Below are 21,948 nucleotides of genomic sequence, written 5' to 3'. Positions count from 1 at the left end.
TAAGGGGCATTTATAAGTGTCCTCCAGAAATGCTTTGTGACCTTAGGGGTTCTCTCAGGCCTTTTTACATGATCTCTTCATCCTTGTTTGTATACTCACAATGTGCTCTCTCTGATTGTAGAGAGAGTGAACTATAAAGAGCATGTTGTGTGGCAATCATTGTTGGTATTGCTACATTCCAACGATAGACGAACATGGATGATTTTTTGAAGAAATATTTGGTTCATTAAAAAACTGAGAGAACAAAAAAACTTGAAAAAAAAAAAAAAAGGGACAAGTACAGCAAATGAGTGCTCATTCTCAACTGAAGGTTTATTTATGTGCGAAAATGAACCTTCAGTTGAGCGAGTGCTCATTGTACTTATCTTTCTTGTGTCCGTGTTTTTTGTGCACCCCTCTGTTTTTAATTATGAATTGGTACCAACTGGCACAGTTCCCAACACTTTGAAGTGTCCGGTACTCGAGGCTGCCGATACATGGCTTGAACTGACATCACTTGGTCAGACATAATGGGGGAAAGGGCGTGTGAGACGGTAGCTTCCGCCGCGTTAAGAAGGCGCTTCTTGCCACCAGAAAGGGGGGCGGACGGACAACGTCACGTGCAAGCTGTGTATTCTGGTGGCACGGTTCTGATTGAACGATTAAGGCCCGTCTTCACACACTTGCGACTCTTTGGGACCGAATGCCTCTCTCGCGACGAGTGAACACGCAAGCGCCACCCATGCGGTGACCCTGGAACTGCATTTCACTAGAGCGAATGTTTTGCGGTATTTGCGAGATCAAATGTATGTGCTACGTACGAGAAATGGTAGTTTATAGCATTGACAAAAAGGTTTTCCGAGCCAAAAAAGAAAGATGCACAAAAAAAATAGAAAATATACGGTACCGCCAAGGGTTCCACGGCTGCCTGATGGGTGGCGCCAGTGTGCATTCTTTCGTCACTAGAGAAATGAAGAGGTTTCGAGGCACAGGGTCCTAAGAAGTCGCAAGTTTGCAATGGGCCTTTATTTTTGGGACAAAATCGTGACATGCATGTTTTTTGCCCTTAAACGTTTACACCCCTTTAGATGGCATAAATTGGATGTTTGAATGAGATTTATTTACTCCCCTAAAAAAAAGCCTCGCAACGACAGATGAGTCGTGCAGTGTACCTCTCCAATTCTTGGAAGGAACTGCAAAAAGTATTTACATTGGCCGATCACCTCTTGTCCTGGCACCCGTTTGGCCGTGAAGCTGAGATTCTTATTATGTCCGTTTTATTGTGAAAAGTTTTCAAATGTGTACTTAACATCTGGACATGTATAAGAAAAAAATTAACTTCTACAAGGTGAGGAGGCCACCACAATTTTTTTGTTTCTTGGTTGAAATGGCTTCAATATTTCAGTAACATGCACAGTCTGTCTGGTTTCTAGTTTGAAGATAGAAATGCGTCGGCACTAAAATATAGGTCAATAAGTGTGGAGTTCCTTGTTAAATACCTAAGGCTTGAAATCGGTCGTGCCTAGTCACCAGATTTTTTTGGGAGGCCCAAAGCAGAATTTTATTCGAGCTATCCTCGGTTTCGCATCACAGTATGTGTCTGCGTATTTTTTAGATGTCTCACTGTTTCTCAGTTTTCACAGTTAGGTGGGTTTAGTCTTGAAATTTGTTAAAACAAATCTCTCTGTTTAGTTTGGGCCAATAACTGGCAGGCTGGGTAGCGTTACAGTGTAGGAAACTGGTGCTGTATGATTCTTTTAGTAGAGGGAAAGTGCAGTTGTTATACCAAAACAGAATTTTGATTTTTTGGTCTGGGGCTGCCTGATTACGTCATTGCTGCCATTACCATAGAGCTGAGTAGACATCAACAGTGGTAGCATGCTCAACTCTTGGTGCCATGGCAAGTGTGGTTCATTTGTACTTGGTTCTCAACAATGCTTGAACTTACAAATAAGAGGATGTAATTCTTGAAGGTGGTCTTTTTGCACGCATGTTAGCACAGTAGGGAGCACCTCTTAAAGCAAATAAATTTTTGTGCAGCTTCTGGGATGATCAGGGGTTAGAGCAGGGTGAACAAATGAGAAATCATGCGTGTTGATGGCACCAAAAGAAGGATGGCTAGGACTTCTTTGATTTTGAGCATGTAACTTTACCACTCAAGGATGGTGTTCAACGAATTCAACTGAAAGAGGTTAACAATGTTTGGGACTATGGTTACTTGAGTATCCCTATGTCTTATGACTCTTGGATCGCTGCATGCAGTGTTTTAGTTCAGTTTCGTTATTTGAGCGAGAGGAAGTGCTGTGCAATGTGCAGGGATTAACTCTTTGGAATGCCACTTCTGACGTAAACAGGCACAGTAAAAGGGACCATGAAATGGCACTTGAACCTTGGCTATAGCATTGCAGAATTAAGTATTGAACACATAATTAGTTTTTTTGTTTATGTGAAAATACACGTTTGAAAAATTTTTGTGGTTGTTAATGCTCTGAACTTGCCATTGAAGAAGGAGGTAGCATTCATAATGACAAAAAAGTGAAATGAAAATTAAATTTTGAGAATACAATGTGTTAATCCAAATTGAAGGGCATCTGACATGTCATTGCAAAGGACTAGAAATTAATTTAGAGCACCTGGGAATCTTTAGCATTCAGCAAAACTCTCAGTCACGGGGCACCTTCAGCGCAGTAAACCACCTCAGGATTGTGGATGCATTAGCTGAAATATAAGAGTGCCAATGATGCACATTTCTGCCAGTTCCTAGAAGACACCCATAAAGAGTGAGATACTGAGTGAAATCTACTCAAAATGTTCTTATATCCAGTTGACCTCCATTCTAGTGTACTGTAAAAAAGTGGAAAAACCTCCTCGGTACCAAGAGGGTGAATGTATGGGTGTATGAACAATCAGACATAGCACAATTTAAGCTCTCGAGATGTGTTGTCCCGTCCCCTGTTTTTACGTATATAACTCTTTCTAAACCTACATCATTACCAACGCGCTCACTAAGAAGTTCACTTTCAAATGCTTGTAAATGATTGCTTGTAGCTGATCAAAAAAAAATTACACTATTGGCAAATGTTTCTATAGGTTCCATGTGTGCTAAGGGATTTGCTGAGGGGATCAGGCATGAGAGGATGTTTGCCAAAGTTAATAACTTTAGTGTGAAGAAAATCGTGGCTAAAAGATATGGTTTAACATGATGCTTTAGTTTCACAGTTCCAGTTTTGGGTTTTGCAAATTCAATTTTCTCTTCCTGTGGCAAGGAATTCTAAATGTTGTGGAATATGTGTAATAGGTTTGCAGAACTGTGTTCAGAGTACTACTATGCAGTTTGTCCATGAATTTATGAAATAAGCCTATCATTTGTTTTATTTACACTTTTGTGTTCAGTGTGTCTAATTAAATTGCCAGACAAGAGAAATACTACAAACAGCCATGTTTTGTGGACTAAAAATATATTATCTGACATCCAAAGTGCCACTGTTCAAAATTTTTCATATTGATTCATTTCTGTGATTGGACATGATTAGTTCATGGATCATGACCACTAAAAAATAAGCTTGCAGAAATGGGTATTTGATCCTGCTGGTTTCTAAAAAAGGCATTTATTGTGTGAATGACATCATAAAACATTCATTTCGAGCTCTCAGAGTTAATCACGGGTATTCCCAGACTAGGCAAGACCCTGATTTTAAGCCTCCTGTTTAAAAGTTTAAATTTTTTGTTCGCCTTGTAGAAAGAACTTTCAAAATGTGTATCCTGGTGAGCCTCAAAAAAGCTCAACGGTTCATTCAGTGTCTTTGCAAAATGTCAGCTGCAGTTTGTGCTCCCTACCAGAAAGTTTATTTTTTAACTTGTGGAGATGCCATCAATTGCAATTAGAAATAGTTTCATTGTCCCTTTTGATTGTGAGCCATACTGTTGTCTGCCTAAACTAATCAAATTTTAAGCACTATGTCTGTTTTACCAATTCTGTTATGGATTATATTTCAAAAAATCTTATTATCCTCAAATTGCATTAAAAGTGCTTGTGTATTCCCAGTGGAATAAACCCAGGTCTTTAACAACATTTTAAATAGTAATAGTTAAAGGGCAACTGCAACAGGAGATATGTAGCCAGTTTCTACCTAAATTGTAAGGTGTACACACTGACAGTTTAAAAAATGTGGATAAAAATATGCCTTCAAAAAGTGGGAAAAAAAAAATGAGGCAAAATTTTTTGACTTTGGTTTTGAGTACAATTACTTGATGTCAGTTAAAACCCTTGCCGGGACAAGTAGAGATTAGTCTTGCCTGTCTCATCGCTTGGCTGGATGAAGTTAACATTCTTTGTGCTTGCTACCCCTTTGCTGGGATAACATATATATATTTTTAAATTACATTACTAAATTGGTTTTGTTTTACTTTCAGCAGACATAATTTGAAAAAGATTGTAGAGAATTCTTTCTGTATGCAAAATTGCACAATAAATAGCAAAATGTTCTTGCTACATTTGGTCTGGTAAAAATATGATAGTAAAAAATAAATTTGGTTGCAGTTGTCCTTTGATGCCAGGTTTGATATAAATATTTCTTTTGGGCCTGTTATGATTATGATTTGAAAACTTTGAATTGTTTCATGCCCCCGACTCATTTTGGCCCTTTACTGCAGTGACCCCCACACATTGCAGACGTTTTGCAGGATGGGCATGTTGCATTTCAAAGGGGCGGGTGAGCAAAACCTTAAATGTTCTTTTAGATAGTGAACTCTGTCTTTGGGGATCAGGAGCAATGCTTGCAAACATGCATGCCACAAAAAAAAAAGAAAAAAAGATTGGTATTGGTTTGGTTAGCTGATAGGGCCTTGAACCCTTTTTTCTTCATTTACCCTGCTGCATAAAATACAGCTCTTTAAAAAAAAAATTGGTTTATAGTATTTGAACCATACCGAATGCGTATGGAATCGTGAAGTGCATGGGTGTGAGCATTTAGGTCTGCAATGTAAACTGGTTGTGCAGCTACTTGTGCACTCAAATCTCTTTTTTTTTTTTTTTCTGACTGCTCCTCGCCCCCTGCTGGTTTTTTTTTCGCATGTTGGTTCAGTGGACATTTCATGCTCGTAACTCAGCAATGGTGCCCTTGCTTGCATGTGCCATCGGCGTTATGAGAGTCAGAAATACATAGTGCTCACATGCAGTCACATCTTTCCACTGGTGTACATGGGATCGGTCTCCCGACGTAAACATGGCTAGTACCTGGCGCTGAAAAAGGTTTAACTGCTCAACAGTTGCGTCCATGATATCCCGCCTAAGCAAGACACTTAGATAAGCTGCTTTATTGTTATCGCTTTCATTGGAGTCAGAATTGATAAAAGGTTGAAAAATGATTTCGCCCATCAAAGAGCCGACGCCTGTGCCATGCTGGCTCACCATGGCTACGCTGCCTAGACGAAGTGACTAAGCGGACGGAAGAAGCATGCACTCCACTTGTTGCCGAAAATTTAATCTACAAGTTCTTTGTGTTTAGGTAACCTCTCCAGAAATAATGTGACAAATCAACATATTTTTTTTTAACGAGTTGCTTTGGGAGTGGCAAGGAGTCAGCTTAGAATTGAAAACGAGTATACTCGGGCGTAGCAGGGGTTGTTCGTTTTGGGAATCCCCAAGTTATCTCAGGAGTGGCAGTGAAAAGGTTAAAGCAATGCACAGATGCCTGTCTTAAACACACTACACAACACATGAAAAAGGGCAGCTGTTAATGAAACTTAGATGTGTAATTTTTTCCACCTTAGTCATAAGCCTGAGTAAAGCCTAAAACTCTATAAGGTGGTAACCCTTGTTTCACTAAAAGTACTTGTTTAAAAGAGCCATTTCATTCATGGGCATAATTTCTTACCGGGAATAGGGATGTACAAAGTAGTAGTTGTGGTGATTGGCGTGGTGGGGGGTTCTTACAAATACTTTGGTGTTATTCTAAAATTCTGAAAAGGAAATACAATGTAACAAACAGTTTACAAATAAATGTAAAAATAAGAGGCACAAAAAAATGCAGCCAGCTCACCTGCTTACTGCTAGCATTCAGGATGAAAAGTTGGAAACGAGGCTTTGACTGTGTCTGATTTGGCATCTGTCATGAACCATATATTATACATCTTCAGCTTGCGAGCATGAGCCTAATAGCTTCTCATTTTTTTTTAAAGCTGTCCATTTTTTGTCGGAAACTTCGGAGCAGCGGTTTCTTAATTTGGGGATAGTTGACAAATTTTTCCAAGCCTGCCCTTTGATTCTGCAGGGCTCAATCGGTCTGAGCTAGCCTCTTCCTCTTTCCATAACCTTTCCTCTTTGTCACCCTCTTGACTTGCTTATGTGCTGCACAACCAGTTTGACACCATTGAGCACTGTTGCCCACAAGTTCTGGCACTATAGTTGACTCGTTAGGAGGATCTTAATAATAGCCTGAATAACCTTCAGCTCATCTTGCTTCCCGGCAGTTAATACTGTCCTTGTTTGCATTTAATTGTAGTGACGACCTGGCTTTTTCCATTTTTTGTGTCTTCAGCCGAACTTGCTTGTGCACAAGGTTGAAGGTGGTTGAGGGAGGACATGGGATAATAGAACATAGACTCCTGGGTGACAGAACAAGGGTTGACTGCCAAATGCCTTGAAAGTAAATAGGTGCAGGAAGTAATGGACAAAAATTACCTTAAATCTGACAGTTCGATGAAACACAAGAAACAAACCACAAACTCACTTGCCTTTGCTGTAACAGGGATACACAAATGAAGGAGATTGCTGTAACAGTGGTGATATGCCAGTACAGTTTCTGTTGACTTCTCGGTTCTGTGGCAGATGTTTCGTCTTGCTAAACTAAACTGATAATTTTGTATGTCTGCGTCTGTGTTCCCTTTAGAGGTATTTCCTTGAAAGCAGAAGGGGCAGGCTTCTTGCTAAGAGTTCAGTGGGGTATTTTTAAGGGGGGTGGGTGATTTCAGTCAAAGGCACAAGACTGAAGGAAAGTGTCTATGTAATAACACTTTTTTGGTTGATGTCAAAATAAAGTGTGCAGTAAAGATTTGAACCCTTGTTTAATTCAGACTTTAGGCCACTATTTTTTTGTGTGCCAGTCGGCAGTTTTTGTTGCTATCATGGATTTTGAAAACCCAGATAAAGTATATGATGGTGATATAGTAAAGTGCCTGATATCACAAGGAGTTGGGAATGATTTCACTTCACAAAAGTCAAATTTAGTCATTTTTGTGTATTGCACTTACAGAATTTCAACCTTTAGACAAGCTCAATTTTATTCTGTTATTTGTTATTTAGCATGCTTGTGTACATTATTTCCTCTACAATTTGCATCTTTTTGTCCAAGATATCGAGGTATCAGCTTGCAGGTGCCATGCTGGTGCATGTTTAACCAGTATGCCTTTTAGAAGTATAGAATGTAGTACCTTTTGCTCTGGTATTCATGTCCTCTTTATTGTGGGGTCTTTTTTTTGGCCTGTGGGTAAGCTTGTGGACAAACTGTGGAAAATTATATGCTGGCTATTTTTCTTTTGATGTGTACTATGCCTGAGCACACTGTACTGTTTAAAATTTAGAAAAAGGCCGGCAGCCAGGATGTAGCAAGTTAAGAATTTAGATTTAAATTGCATTACAATGGCATGAAATTACACAGCAGAACTCTGGCTCCGCGAAGGATTGGGACGAGCCTTCTCCGTCTTAAGACTATTAGTTACCATTTAGAAACAGAGTTTGGTCATCAGAATTAAAGTTGGGTTTCAAAATTTAAACAGGTGGTTGTGATCACTGAAGAGCATCTTGAAGGAAAATCCCACCTTTCTAGGTTCAGATGATGGTTTTAAAAATCATTTGGCTAGGGTTAAGAAATTTTTATGACATCTTGCACTCTTACACGGTCATCGGAGGCTTTCAAGCGTCTTCCTTTCTTTCAAGCCAACAGCCTACTTATACATTGCCTTGTATATTTCTTACTACTGGCATAGCAGATTCTGCACTGGAGAGTTTAACTGCTAAAACTATTTGATAAATTATTATCCCTATATAATAACAAACTACATCGCCTTTTTAGAGGGCTGAATGAATTATCATAAGCTGAATGGAAGTGATGTTCTTCATTAGGCAGAAGTTAATGGTCTCACCCACATTCTTAATGGGGCTTATCTTTACAAGTAATGCTGTGTGATTTAGATTGATAATATTTCTGCCAACAGACACGCTGAGCATGGGTGGAGGCCTGATGTCCAGAAAATATTACTTTCAACTTGTTTCGGCTGCCACGTCGCCCGACAACTCGGGGATCCTGGTGAGGACATTTACTCGACCAATGCCAGACTATTTCCTAGGTTCTAACTGAACCATCTCATATAATTGAGGAAATGAAGTTGTATTCACTAGCTTGAATCTAGAATCAATTTTGTTTGCACTTTGTAGATGTAAAGACCTATTAGTTTTTGTTTAATTCTACAGGAATTAGTTGTATAGTCTTAAAAACAACTAGTAAATTGTTTTTTTGTTTTGTTTACTTGTTGGGAATTGTATGTGCTATTTTTATATAAAACAGCTTGCTATTGGAATGACATGCCTGTTGAGATGAAAGGTGCATGTGATCACTGAGACAGCTAGTAAGTAGTAGGCATATGCAAATAGTGTATTTTGAGTTCGAAGTGAGTAATTACTTTGACGGAATATTTTTGAATAAAATATTGAATGGTTGCTCCACCTTTTCCCAAACCTTTCATTACGAAAATCATGCTGGATCTGTTAAGGTTCCTGAGCTTCCTGTTGTCCACTGCTAAGCGGAGTTAATTTTAATCTGCTTATTGACTGTGGCATTGAAAAGTCCAAGGCCCGCATAAAGGGTGGCAAGTAAATAATGGATTTAACATAAAGTTAAGCATAATTGAGGGGATTTATAATTTTTTTTTTCTAGACCTAAATATTATTCCTATATTCTTGGAAGAAAAAAAACAAGCACAATCAGCGATGTAAGCATTTTTACTGCTATACTCTGTTGCAGGTTAAGAAAAGTAGGACAAGCTCCATTAAAAAAGCCCGCTGCACTTTCCATTAGCGAGCAAATGCTGGAGAGGGGGCGAGAGAGGAGGTGAGTCCACTTGCCCCCTCCCCAGCATTCACTGGCTAAAGTGGAAAGAGTGGAGGGCTTTCGTGGAAGGAGTTGGTCCTGCTTTCACTAACCTGCAACAAGGTAGGGTATAAGTAGATTTCGACACCCACCAAGTTCCAGTTTTTTTTTCTAAATACGGCAAAGATGCCTTTCTTTTAAGCATGTAGCTGCGCTCTTGCAAAGCACAAGATACACAAGATTGTGGTGTCTGCTTTGCTGGTATTGCTTCATCGCAGTGCACCAGTGTTCGGTTAGAAGCGCGCTCAATGGGGCTACAACCCGCCGTGATTGCAACCTTGCCAACGCTTTGAAAAGTGGGAATATTACAGTTCATCTGTAATATTCCTACTTTATATACCGGGTGTTCGTTTTTAATTCGAACAGATTTATTTAAAAAAATCCGTAAAAGATGGAATGATACGGTTTGTGCAGGTGAGTTATACGGCCAGGGGGACATTTTATAGGGGGCTAATCGTAACGATCAGTTGGCTAATTAATTAAAATTCGTTAACTTTTTAATTAATGAAAATAGACATATGGTTCCAATTAGAAACTTGCACATCGTCACCGAAAACCACTAAATCAGTCATTTTCAGAAAGACTTTGAGCGCGTGAGAAGCGTAGTAGTGCACTAAAGTTACGACTCGTGGAGCAGGTACAAGGCTGGGGCTAGATAAGAGACGGAAAAATCGCGCGGGCGCCTTACCGCAACCGCTAGCTTTGTACCTGCTCCACGAGTGGTAACTTTAGTGCACTACTACGCTTCTCACGCGCTCAGTCTTTCTGAAAATGACTGATTTAGTGGTTTTCGGTGACGCTGTGCAAGTTTCTAATTGGAACCATATGTCTATTTTCATTAATTAAAAAGTTAATTAATGAATTTTAATTAATTAGCCAAATGATCGTTACGCTTAGCCCCCTATAATATGTCCCCCTGGCCGTATAACTCACCTGCACAAACCGTATCAGTGCATCTTTTTACGGATATGTTTAAATAAATCTGTTCGAATTAAAAACGAACACCCGGTACATCTGCATTACAGTTCATCTTTTAAAGCGAAGCTTGTTCTATGGGCTGATCAACTCTGTTTTATATTCTCTAAGGTTTCTCTGGTAATTGTGAAACAGGGTGCCTACATATACTATCTAGCAAAAAATATTTTGTCTAATATCTAACGTGCTGAAGGACATAATTTTGCTTGTAGTCTAAATATTTTAGATTAAAGGTTTTTAGTTGTGGAGGTTTAGCAATATATTTTGACATACACAGGGTTCTGGAAATGTGGATGGGAAAAACTACCATATTTACTTTAAAACAGGTCAACCTTTCCATGCAAAAGCCCATATGTCTACTTACCTGTTGAACACGAAGCGCCGATCATGGCAATTTACGGAAGGATCTACATGAATGGCAAAGCAAGGATATTGTGACAGCCATGTGCTTATAACCCCAATACAGATTGCATTTTAGATGGTAAACATCTGTTGCTGCCTTATTCCTTGCTATCATCATTTTGTTGATCACAACAATTGGCTCTCTGAGTACTCTACCAAAAAGTAGATGTGCAGGCTTTGTCCAAAAGATGACCTACATTTGAGTAAATTAGTCACCTGAATTTGAATAATGATATTAATATTAAATATAAAGTAAGAAAGGTGGCACATTGATTGGTTGGCAATTTGCATATGAAATTGTTGTCTGAGGAAGGTTTCAGTTCTTGCTAGAGAGCATCTGTAGGACTTTTCCACCTCATGGTGTTTAGTAACATTGCTTATGATCAGCTTTATAAATAAGTATGAGTTGTACTTGATAAAAAGTATTTTAAGCTAGACTACTAAATGCTGCTCTTTTAAAGGACAGGTCGGTTGCCACGTAGCTCACAAAGTTTTAAGATACATAATCATAGAGCATGGGAAATCCATGTCTGCTTGTAAACTGCTATATAGTTTTAGATACATAGTTTCAGGTTGTGTTCTCCTTTGTGGATGTTTGTAGTACCATGCTTCCTAGAATTAAATTCTCTTCAGCAAATCAGATGAAGATTGTTGGGTATTTTTTTTTTTTAATTTCAGCCTACATATTTATTGATTGGATATGGTCTTACTTATAAGATGTCCATGCACAATAAAAAGTAAATTCAATAGATATAAAAAAATGTTTTTCCTTTTTGTGTTTCTATTTTTCTTTAAATTTCTACAGTTAGTGCGACATTATAATAGCATTGGTTGTCTATGGTTGCAGAAATAAAGACATGATAATCATATTCTTTTGTTTTATGCTGTCTTTGGGCACTTTAAAAACAGAATGGCCAATCAAGAGTAGATTAAATCATTGGTAAAATATTTTTTGTTTTTATTTGTAATTAATGTATTTATTTAGTCTAGCTATAGCTATGCTGTGTAAGGAGCTTTTTGTTTTATTTTTGGTTTGATCTTCAGTCAAATGACATATATGGGATTGTCAAGCAACAGTCGGGAAGCACAAATACGAGTCAACCCGAATCGAGGATGTGCTTGCCATCATTACTACAACAGGTAAGAAATTTGATTCTGCAATTTTTTTTTTTTTTTTTTTTTTATTAGGGGGAGAATGTTGCCTTTTATCTGACTTGCTGGCAGTTTCCAGCAACTGGTTTGAAAAAGTTTTGTGTAAGAACCAAATGTAAATGATGAAGTTTAGGGAATGGTGGCAAGCTGGTGGAGATATCTCTTTTTACATAAATAAGGGTTCTTAAAGATCTCTTTTTGTGCCTCATCTCAGCTTCAAGGTGTTTTGCAGAGGTTCAGGATTCCTGAGTCTTGTTCTGGTTGTATCTTAATTTTACAAACTACAGTCTAAGCTCGTTATGGCAGACCTTGATTTTGACCAAGATTTCGGTCTGTTGTAAGAGGAGTATGCTGTTTGCAGATATGAAGTTAAGAGGAGACATAAACCAAAATTTCAATTTTTTTTTTTTTTTAGTTTTTTTTTTTTAATTTGTGCTTTTCAGTTTTAGAAATTAATTATACACCCTCACACTAAATTTGGTAACCTTACACCAAATAGTTTCGTTGATATAATAAAACATTTTCAAAACATTGTGAGGCACAAACAAAGTAAAGGAGTTCAATGTTCAAATGCATTTTTCTCAGTTACACTTTTTGCTGCAAATTTCATATGAAGGAATCTTTTGTTCAAAGGTAAAAGTATTCTGACACCACAACCAAGATGTTTCTGAACTGAAATTTACTGGGGAATTGGGCTATCTAATTTATTTTGTTATTAGATGAAGTGCTCCTTGAGAAAGAACTATGTTTTCAGAAATGGACATTAGGGCAGATATGAATCTCCTATTTTGAGGTAATGACTCGTCTCGAAATATTTACATTTTAGTTATTAAAAACTAGATAGCGCGAAGTCTCTCATCCCCCACTTTATATTCAAGCAGTTAAAATGGTGCTTAATAGCTTCATCTGCATATTATAGATTTCTTAACAAAGAGTGAAATATCATTCTTATGCAGGTATGTAAAATTGTCTTAGAGAGCTGAAAATTTGCACAATACGCCTACATCTTTTGTTAAATCTCCTCTGCAAATTTCATTCCAATCACTTGAGTTGTTCAGAAGTTTAATCTCTAGCCAGTGTCCCCCCTTAAGTCAGTGGTATGTGGAGGAAAACCAAACAAACTTCACAAATCGGTATGTTATATCCAAATATCTGTTGTAACCAGGTCTGTTGTAATGAGTTTAGACTGTAAACGAAAATGCATTTCATTGACTGCAATTCATATTTATTTAAACAACAGTTTATTGTTTGCATGTGAAATGGTCAGTATTGATTGTGTATTGACTCAAGTTAGGTTACCTTTGTCTCACTGGTGTGTAGAAACGGTGCATGACTGTAGGTGTATGTAGCATGATTTCTCCACATGTAGAATCTCTATCGCAAAATCTTTATTTTATTAGCCCTGCACTTCTAAAACCCTACAATCAAAGAAGTTGTTTCACATTTCCCACATGTTGGAAGTGCCATCCTCACTATCCCCTTCCGACAAATCTGCCATGCTGATTAGAATTGTTCTATGTCTTAACAACCTGATTGCCTTGGGGTCTAGAGTGGTTGGGTGAAATGAAGCGAACAATAAGGTTAACTTGAGCCTGGAAAAACCTTGAAATGGCCTTCAAGTGGTCAATTGCAGTCTGCCTAAGCTGCATTTTATTTGAACCATGTTTGCCTAAACAGGTCTTAGTTTCCATATGTGTAGTTGAGACACGGAAGGGGATAAAGATGTGCTAGGTTATAAATATTCCTTATGATGCCATTGTAAATAGGTTTTATAAATAAATGGGTCTGATGGTATGCTGGGATCCACTTTCGAATATTTTACCGCTTGCATAAGTGCAAGGCATCAATGGGCGAGGCATTGGCATGCCTCGCATGCCAATGCGAGGCAACGTTGTGCAACGTAAACATCGTGGGGCAACTTAAAAATCAACTCGCCCGTGAACTACTAGGAGCCATAGCCATCGAAGAAAAAGGCGAGAACTGTGTTAGTGCCCCTTCCGTGGCACTACATAACTCGGAGAATATTTTCCTGTGGAGTGATATGAGTTCCAGGCAAAGGTAGAAGAAGAGGAAGATTGCTTAAAGAAGAAAAAAGAAAAGGGATGAGAACATTCCGACAGCAGAAAGGTCAATGCGTTAAAAAGAAATTCCGAATTAAGTGTAAAGAAAAAAAAAAAAACCTAAATCAAGTGTAAAGAATTAAAAAATCTTAAGTTAGTGTAAAGAAAAAGAAAACCGAAATCAAGGATTAGAAGAAAAGGAAAAAGAGGCATTATTAAATGTTGCTAGTCCAGTGGTGTGAATGTTATATTTTTTTCTCTCTGTGTTTTTCATGTTCAGCTGGCCCCATTCACAAGTCTAATTAATTTAAGGGGTCTAATGAGGAATTTTGTTTTTGATTGTTTGTCATCTGTGGTTTGGTTTATAGTATATATTCACTTCATGGGCATCCTCAGATGTTCATTAAGTGGTTAAAATGAAGTGAATGGGATAGGTCTCTACCCTAGACGGTTTTGAAGCAAACTTGGTCTTTTTGTTTGTATCAGAGGGAATGTGGCATGCCCTGTGGGGGAACATTTTCAAGAGGAGACAGGTGCAGAATCGGCTCAAGGTGAGTTGCATTTAATCTGCATGTCCACCTTAATTTGGAATATTACATTTAGTTTTCATGTACTCGGCTTTAGAGGTATGTTTGGAAATTTGTTGGAAAAGGAGCTGTTTGTGTCTGCAGCATGTCAACTAAGGCATGCACTTTATCACCACAAGCTTTGGTCTTGCAGGTACAATCCAGCATTGTTACACGGAGTTCGGTTTATGCAGGTTGATGTGGTATGGTTAAATCTGACCAAAACATTTTTAAAGCTGCTCAGTCAGAATGCAAGCAACTGCTAGTCAGTTTGCTTGTTAGCCGACAGGGTGTGCACCAGATTCATTAATTGAACTGAATTTTAAGTGACTTTTAATTATGGTTCTTTTCTGCTTACTAAGAACTGTCTTGTCTTTGATTCATTAAAAAAAAATGTACTGCTCATTTATTGTTTTACAACAATGACAGTAGCCTGTGTTAAACTTTTTCTATGTTTAGATTGCTACCAAACTACAAAATGCACACCTTGAATTACCCAAGTAAAGCTTTTTGTGGAACCTTCGCTGGAAATGGTGAGGTGTTCATGACAGCATGCCAGGGTAAGTACTGGGAACACATTGCATTCATGGATTTTATGTAGGGCCAATGTTTTGCCCAATTTCTTGAGTTTTTTCTTGGCTAAGGAAAGTTTTTGAAGACCATCTGCTTTGAAAGGTTGTTGTCCGGCCATGAAAGTCGATATGCTCGAGAGGAGTTGTTTGAAAACTTTAGTTATGTTTAGGGTTTCATATTTTAGTTTTTTTTTTTTTCTTCTTCTTTTCTTACAGCGAAGCTGTATATGACTCGTTGGTTCGGTCTTTTTTTCGTGTCCGTCATCGCGGACACCGTTCCTGGGCGCCTTATCTCTTATTATGTGGTTTTGACACTTGTTTCAATAAGAAAACCACAACGCAAGTGTCACAACCATGTGATAGATGATAAGCACGTAGCGCTCCCCAGCTCCCCAGCTCCCCGCATGCGTTTTTCGGTAAAGATTGCGGTTGCATAAGCTGCTGCAGCAACGGCAGGGTACGAAGTGTGGAGTGACGTCACAAGCCCCGCTAACAATGCGAAGCACGTAGCGCTCCCCTCATGCCTTTCTCGGTAAAGATTGCAGTTGCATAAGCTGCCGCAGCAATGTATGAAGTCTTTCATATATAAAAAAGTTTTAGTACAGTGCATTTATTTTTCCTTTGCCAATCATTTGGTATAGACCGTTTTGCTGTTTACAAACATGAACTGCCGCTTACGTCCCAAGCGACTTCCGGTCGCACCGTCTTTGCAAGCCTGTTGAGCTGGCTTATTTCACCGGTGCTAGAAACCATAAATGCTACACGGACAGCAAAGTTGGAGATTTAACGAGGGCCTTCAGCTGTACAATATTACATCTTGGAGGAGGCAAGTTGGTTTACTAGAACACTCGAAACATCTTAACAGATCTCGCACTCCTTCTTTCTTTTGGCATTCACCTGGAGAATTGGTGGTTCAACATTTCATCTACATTTCAAGCAGTGGTGTTAAGGTGGCCTTTGTTCATTCTTTTTATAAACCGGTAGTTCTCTGGGACGTCAAAGATTGGAGCACCACCTGGTGGTGTTTGCCACCAAAAGGGTCTATAGTGCAGTGGGCAATTATTGCAGGTGATACCACAGCTTCGCTGTGCAACCACCTTCACAGCATGGATTAGAGCCTTAATTTTTTTCAGGGTTTATTTTTTCTTCGAATTCGGTGTTTTTCGGTGTCTATTTTCAATGTTGCACAAAAATTTGGCTTTTATCGGGGAATTTGTTAATGATAACAAAATGCGGCCTTAGGATTGTCCAAACACCAGGGAAGATGCGTGTGGCTCGATTACTCGGTACAGGTAAGAGAAAGAAATGAATGGGGGCGTTGTTCCACATCACCACAATATAAAGCTGTAGGTACAGATTTCTTCCCATGAAGCTTGGGTTTTTGCATTCAAGGACGGGTTCATACGGGGTTTTTCGGTTTTTCCCGATTCTTGTCAAACTGACTCTGACATTATTTTTCAGGGTTCATTGGTATACACTTTTCCAAAAATCGCTCCTAGGCCGCCGCCATGCTGCTGGTGCTGATGCGGTTGGTGCGACTCTCGCGCCTTCTATCAGCTAGACATTTTCTGCCCCTCTATGGGACTGTGAAGACCCGCTCAGCGTAGTTCTCTACCTACGTTTTTGCGGTTTTGCATTCGACGTTTCCTCGCCCCTCTTGAAAGTTTCCACTTAATTTTTTTTATCCGTGCTGCGTACCCTTTTAGTGTTATCTTCCATTGTGAGAAATAAGGCTGGTAAGTGCCTGCCATTCAAGTTTTTCTGCTCGACATTCACGGGAAACGAAGGAGGTGAAGGACGTCGAACGACCCTCGACGTGATTTTGCGAACATTGTTCTCCCCCCTCCCAGAGATAATCCGCGTAGAATCCTCAGTCATCTTCAAAAATAGTTGTCCGGGTTGGGGTAAGAAACGGGTCAGTCGCGTTTGTTTCTTTGCCTTGTTGCGGTTGTGAAAAAAAGGAAACTCCCCAAAACGTGCCCCAAAACGCAGTCATCTCGGATTCCGTCCGATCGTAAATATCTAACTGTCGTCGACTGTGACTGTGTTATTTGAGATCTTTCTCAAATAAATTCTTTTCGGATAACGCTGCATCGTGTGGTACGTACAATATATTGTTCGAATGTTAACACTTCCTCAATTGTATGTCCGTGTCCTGTCTATTGGTAAACTCGTGATTTGTGAGCATGAAAAATGCGTGCCTTTCGGCCCTCTTCTGTTGCAATTTATTTTTGACAGCGAATCGCTTTGTCGTTTCACATGCGGAGAATCCCGCGGCGCCGTCAAACCTTATCGTAAGAAAAAAACAAATAACTAGAACCATACTTTCCAGTTGCATTCGTTCTGTCGCGCGCGTACCCAACAAAAATAGTTTACAGTTGTTTTTTTTTTGTTTTTTTTGTTTTTTTTTTAAATGTGGTACAATGCTTTCTCAATGTCCTCGGGAAAATACATGTACCATGAAACACAACATATAGCGGGAAAAGACGAGAATTTAGCCGCCAGCAGCGTTTGAAACTGCGCCTACGCAGACTGCGCCTATTGAAATCACAGTCCACTCGGTTAGGGTTAGGAGGGACGCCGGTGAGAGTCTAGCCTCAAACTCGGTGACTGGGCTCGAAAACGGTGTGTGGCCTCTGGGGTCGAGTGTTTTTTTGGAAAGGTGTATATATATGTTGAAAACACGGAACCCTAGTCATGTTCACTGTTCTGTCGACGTGATAATAGCACACAATGAATATGACTTTCATTACTTTATAGCAGGGGTTGGCAACTAGCGGCCAGGCAAGGCAATATTATGCAGCCTCGAGAATGTCACCAAAAATGACCCCCCCCTCTTCCCCACCTCCACCCACCCCAGTACTACCCCCAAACACACTCCAGGACAAGAGGTATAATTGGGCATATTAACCCTGAAGAAGTTGAAGAGATTTGCCAGATGGAGTTTGCTGATCAACTGATTTTCAAACATACAATAAGCTGAAGAATGAATTTTTTGCAGTGTACGATTCCGCTGGCCTCCCTGAAATAAAGTTTTCAAATCTATGATATCTCACAGCGGCCTTGATTGAAGTGTTAGCTACTGAACGTACATATCTGTGAACATAGCTTTTAAGGTGAAGTCTATCAAATCAAATGTGGGTCTTTGAATGACAGATGAGCACCTCCAAAATGTTTTGCGGCTCTCAGTTAAGAGTTTTAATGTGAATATGGTTGGTACCCTGGCCAGCAATATTGAACACCCAAAATCTTACTGTGATGGAGCTTGGGAAATCTTAAAGAGAATGTCTTTGCATATCACTGAGAATGTGACAGTTTCTCATCTTTTATTTTTATAAGCTAATTCCTCTGCCCTCCCTCTCCCTCCTCCCTCCTCCTCCTCCTTCTAACTCTCTTTCTTTATCCGGCCCACTCCATCTTTGTTTTGCTGTAGTTTGGCCCACTGCATCGAAAAGTTGCCAACCCCTGCTTTATAGGGTGGAAGGTAGAGGTAAAGGATAGTTTATTCAGGGGACAGAAATGTGAGAGAGCATATTTACCCTTTTAGAACATATAAACTTGATAAGTGCCGCACCTTGACATGACGTCCTAAGTTCTGCAAAGACAATGCCTAGGGCAATTGTTGTGAAGTATATGGGAACAGATCGTTAGTCTACATACTATAGGGGGATACTTAGACTAACAAGGTGTATAGAGCAATAATAATTAAGATTATTATGCACTGGACAGTATCAGTGTTTTAGATATCATCTTAGTGACACTGAATTTTATCCTATTAATAGCTGTCAATGTCAAAGGAGAATAAAGGACCATGTGCTGTTTTCATTGCAGATTGCATGATTCGTATCTATGATACCAAGCAAGCAACCTTCAGAGAGGTCAAGTCAATCTCTGCTCGTGATGTAGGGTGGAGCATCTTGGATATGGCTGTCAGGTCAGAGCGCTCTTTTTTCTTGGTTTATCTAGATGTCCAACATGCCTGCACTTGAAGAGTGAAAAACATGGTCCCTTTGATTATTTACTGATCTTTGGTTCTGCCACACTTCTAGGTTATTTGAGCCGGTATATCATCTTACACTGTTGAGCTAATGGTGTCTACTGTCAAGACCGGTTACAACGAAGTCAACGGGAATCGGAAATCACTTCGCTATATCCGCTATTTCGTTATAACTGACTTCGGTTATAACGAAGTGCGGAAGGGAATGGGAAATCGTGATCGCTTCGCTGTAGCCGCTATTTCGTTATAAACGACTTCCTTATAACCGGTCTCGACAGTACACCTTAACCCCTCACCTACTAATAATGAGTGTTACTCGTGCCACCCCTTATGGATCATAAAGCTCGACCACAAGTGTGACTCGCGTTTCAGTTTTGGCACTTGTTTAGCGCACTCTCTGGCAGATGGCAAGAACTACCCCTGTTGCTCCATTTACCTTGGGCAGTTTGCTCGTTTGTTTTGCTGTTTGACAGAAAGAATGCTCCAGTTAGCCAAGGAAAAAAAAAAAAGCAGTTGCTCGTGAGCGTTCACGCTGAAACAACATGGCTTTGGTGCGGATGTCCGCTTTAGCCAGCAAAGATAGAAAACCCTTTTTTTGAAAGGGATATACCGTATTTACTCGCAGAATGAACGTACTTTTTTTTCCCGAAAAATCGATGCAAAGTTAAGGGGGGTTCATTACGCGAAGTAAAATTTTTGTGTCCGTAGTTACTCGCATAATGAACGGACCTTTTATCTTGAAAAATCGAAGTAACTTCTTATCTCTTTGCGCGCGGCGCCCGACCCTGTAACCAAACTAAACTGTGCAAAAGAAAAAAAAAAAAAAAACTCTTGTTTTGTTTTTTCTCTTATTTCCTGTTGTTGTTTTTTTTGCCGCCTTTCGCAAGCTGTTTTGTTTGCTTAGGCGAAGGCTCCCCGCTTATCTTTCTTATGTCCTTGCGCGCGGCCCCCCGTAACCAAACTGCGCTGTGCAAAAAAAAAAATAAATAAAAAAAAAAGCTCCTCTTTTTCTTCTTTTTTTCAGTTTGGTGGGTTGTTTTCTTTTTTTTTTTCTTTTTGCCGCCTTTCGCAAGCTGTTTCGTTTGTTAAGAGGGCTTCTCCGCTCCTCCTCCTTACCTCCTTGCTCGCGGCGCGCGACCCCCCGTAACCAAACTGCGCAGTGCAAAAAAGAAAAAAAGCTTTTTGTTTTTGTTTTTTTAGTTCTGTGGTTTGTTTTTTTGTTTTTTTCTTGCCGCCTTTCGCAAGCTGTTTCGAGCGCTTCTCTTTCTTACCTCCTTGCGCGCGGCGGGGCGCGAACCCAAAGTCCAGACTGGGCTGTGCAAAAAAAAAAAAAAAAAAAGCTCCTCTCCATGTTTTTTTTTCCTTGCTTCCGTTGGATCTTTGCTAGTTTTTTTTAACGCCTTTTGCAAGGCGTTTTGTTCGTCCATGCTGCCCATGCATTCGCGACCTCGCTGCACCAGGATAGAAAAGTGCGTTCATTTCGCGCGCGTGGGGGGAGGGGGTCAAAATTTTGACGTCCGAGTTGGGGGTGCGTTTATTACGCGAGTGAAAAAAAAAAGTCGAAATTTTGAGAGCCGACTTGGGGGGTGCGTTCATTACGCGAGTGCGTTCATTGTGCGAGTAAATACGGTATGCTCAGGCATATCTGACTACGAATCGTTTGGCCTTTCCGATTTCTAGGAATCGGACGATAGTTTGATGGGGAGTTACGGGAGTGATGAAAACAATGGGAATCCTGCAAGGATTCTAACTTTGGTGTCTGCATGTCAGTGGGACTCTGACCAGAAGTCCTGATTTAGGGCAAGATAGGACACCTGGAAGCCAAGGAAAAGTTTCTATCTTATTGTAATGCAAATTGCCTGTTTAAAATAAAATTTTGCTGTGTTCCTTGGAGAAAAAAAAAACGAGTAGGCAAGGGGTTAAACAAGAGAACCCTCAGCTTCCTTAGTCTTTTCATAAAAATATAAAGAAAGCAAAAATTGTATATGTAGCTACTAAACTGTGGCCTAAAAATAGTTCATAGTTTTTGTAAGCATATAGAGGGTGATTTTTTCTTTTTTTTAGCTGCACCAGATTTTTGAATAAGGGGGGAAAAGTTATAGAAATGTGGTTTTCACCGTGTGTTTATATGGCTCGGCAGTCATTAGGTAAGAATATAACCATCACTATTATCAGGCTAATTAACTCAAATTTGTTAATTAACTTTTTAAATTACTGTAATTAGGATATATGTTTATATTACAAACTTTGGGGCAGTCATATGCCAAGCCCCTGTTACAACATTCATATGACTCCTTCCCCCTAAATTTAAAAATTTTGTGCAGCTAAAAAAAATACTCTTTATAGTGAACCATGGAGTGTGATAGTGAAAGGTCAGTTTGTATTCAGATCAGATGCATTATTTCTCACTTATGAAGAGAATCTGGCTTGTGTATAGAAATTGCTCACTTTCCCATAATATATGGATAAATATGATTAATATGGATAAATCCAATAAAACCTGAAATACACTTGCAGGTAAGAATATTGGGGATTTAAAAAATAAACTCTGAAAAACACCCCTCGATTCTCCTCAGGAACAAATTCTAAGCGCAGACCCCTAGTCACAAGTAATAAGTTACTCCTTAAGACTGCATCAAATGAGCCTTTAAATTACATACCTACCATAGAATACCGCGCATCCGCCCATTTTACACTAAGCACCCATTCCCAAATTTGTGAGATCCGAGAAAATATGCACCATACATTAAAATGTAAAATTGATGACCGGGCAAGTGCCCATCCCACATTTTTTTTGCGATTATCTCTAAATTTTGAGTGGGCGCTTGCCCGGTATTTTACGGTATGTTAAAAAAAGTATTTTTGTTTGCTGGCAACAAATGTTCCTTCAATTGAATTTTAAAAAAAGGGGGGGGGGGGGGGTGCTTTTTGCTGACAGAATGAGAAGCAGTATAAATTTTGCTTTTGATTTCAAGTTCTACATTTTACTCGTTTTGCAATAATAATTGAAAAATTCAAGAAAAGATTTTAAGAAGTCTCATATCAAGCTCTCACAATATGTGCACAAAGTAAATGTGCAATGTAACCACATGCAGTGAA

General features: G+C 39.4%; 1 protein-coding gene across 2 annotated transcripts in view; it reads left to right on the top strand.

The window, feature by feature from the left end:
* The window catches only part of LOC115321415 (DDB1- and CUL4-associated factor 11), a 50,570-nt gene that overhangs the window by 4,104 nt on the left and 24,518 nt on the right, over positions 1-21,948 (top strand). The window contains exons 2-7 of one of the 2 annotated variants that reach the window (XM_042287372.1): positions 4,633-4,691; positions 8,194-8,285; positions 11,547-11,642; positions 14,201-14,265; positions 14,740-14,840; positions 18,684-18,786. In XM_042287372.1, the coding sequence (XP_042143306.1) occupies positions 4,664-4,691; positions 8,194-8,285; positions 11,547-11,642; positions 14,201-14,265; positions 14,740-14,840; positions 18,684-18,786 (485 nt within the window). In that variant the 5' untranslated portion in view covers positions 4,633-4,663. The remainder of the gene's footprint in view (positions 1-4,632; positions 4,692-8,193; positions 8,286-11,546; positions 11,643-14,200; positions 14,266-14,739; positions 14,841-18,683; positions 18,787-21,948) is intronic. The other variant, XM_029981623.4, reaches the window with a different exon arrangement.

The sequence above is a fragment of the Ixodes scapularis genome, unplaced genomic scaffold (assembly GCF_016920785.2).
Source record: "Ixodes scapularis isolate PalLabHiFi unplaced genomic scaffold, ASM1692078v2 PGA_scaffold9__187_contigs__length_104089568, whole genome shotgun sequence".
In the NCBI taxonomy this organism is placed as follows: Eukaryota; Metazoa; Arthropoda; class Arachnida; order Ixodida; family Ixodidae; genus Ixodes; species Ixodes scapularis.
The sequence above is the reverse complement of the archived record's forward strand: the minus strand, read 5'-3'. Positions and strand labels throughout refer to the sequence as shown.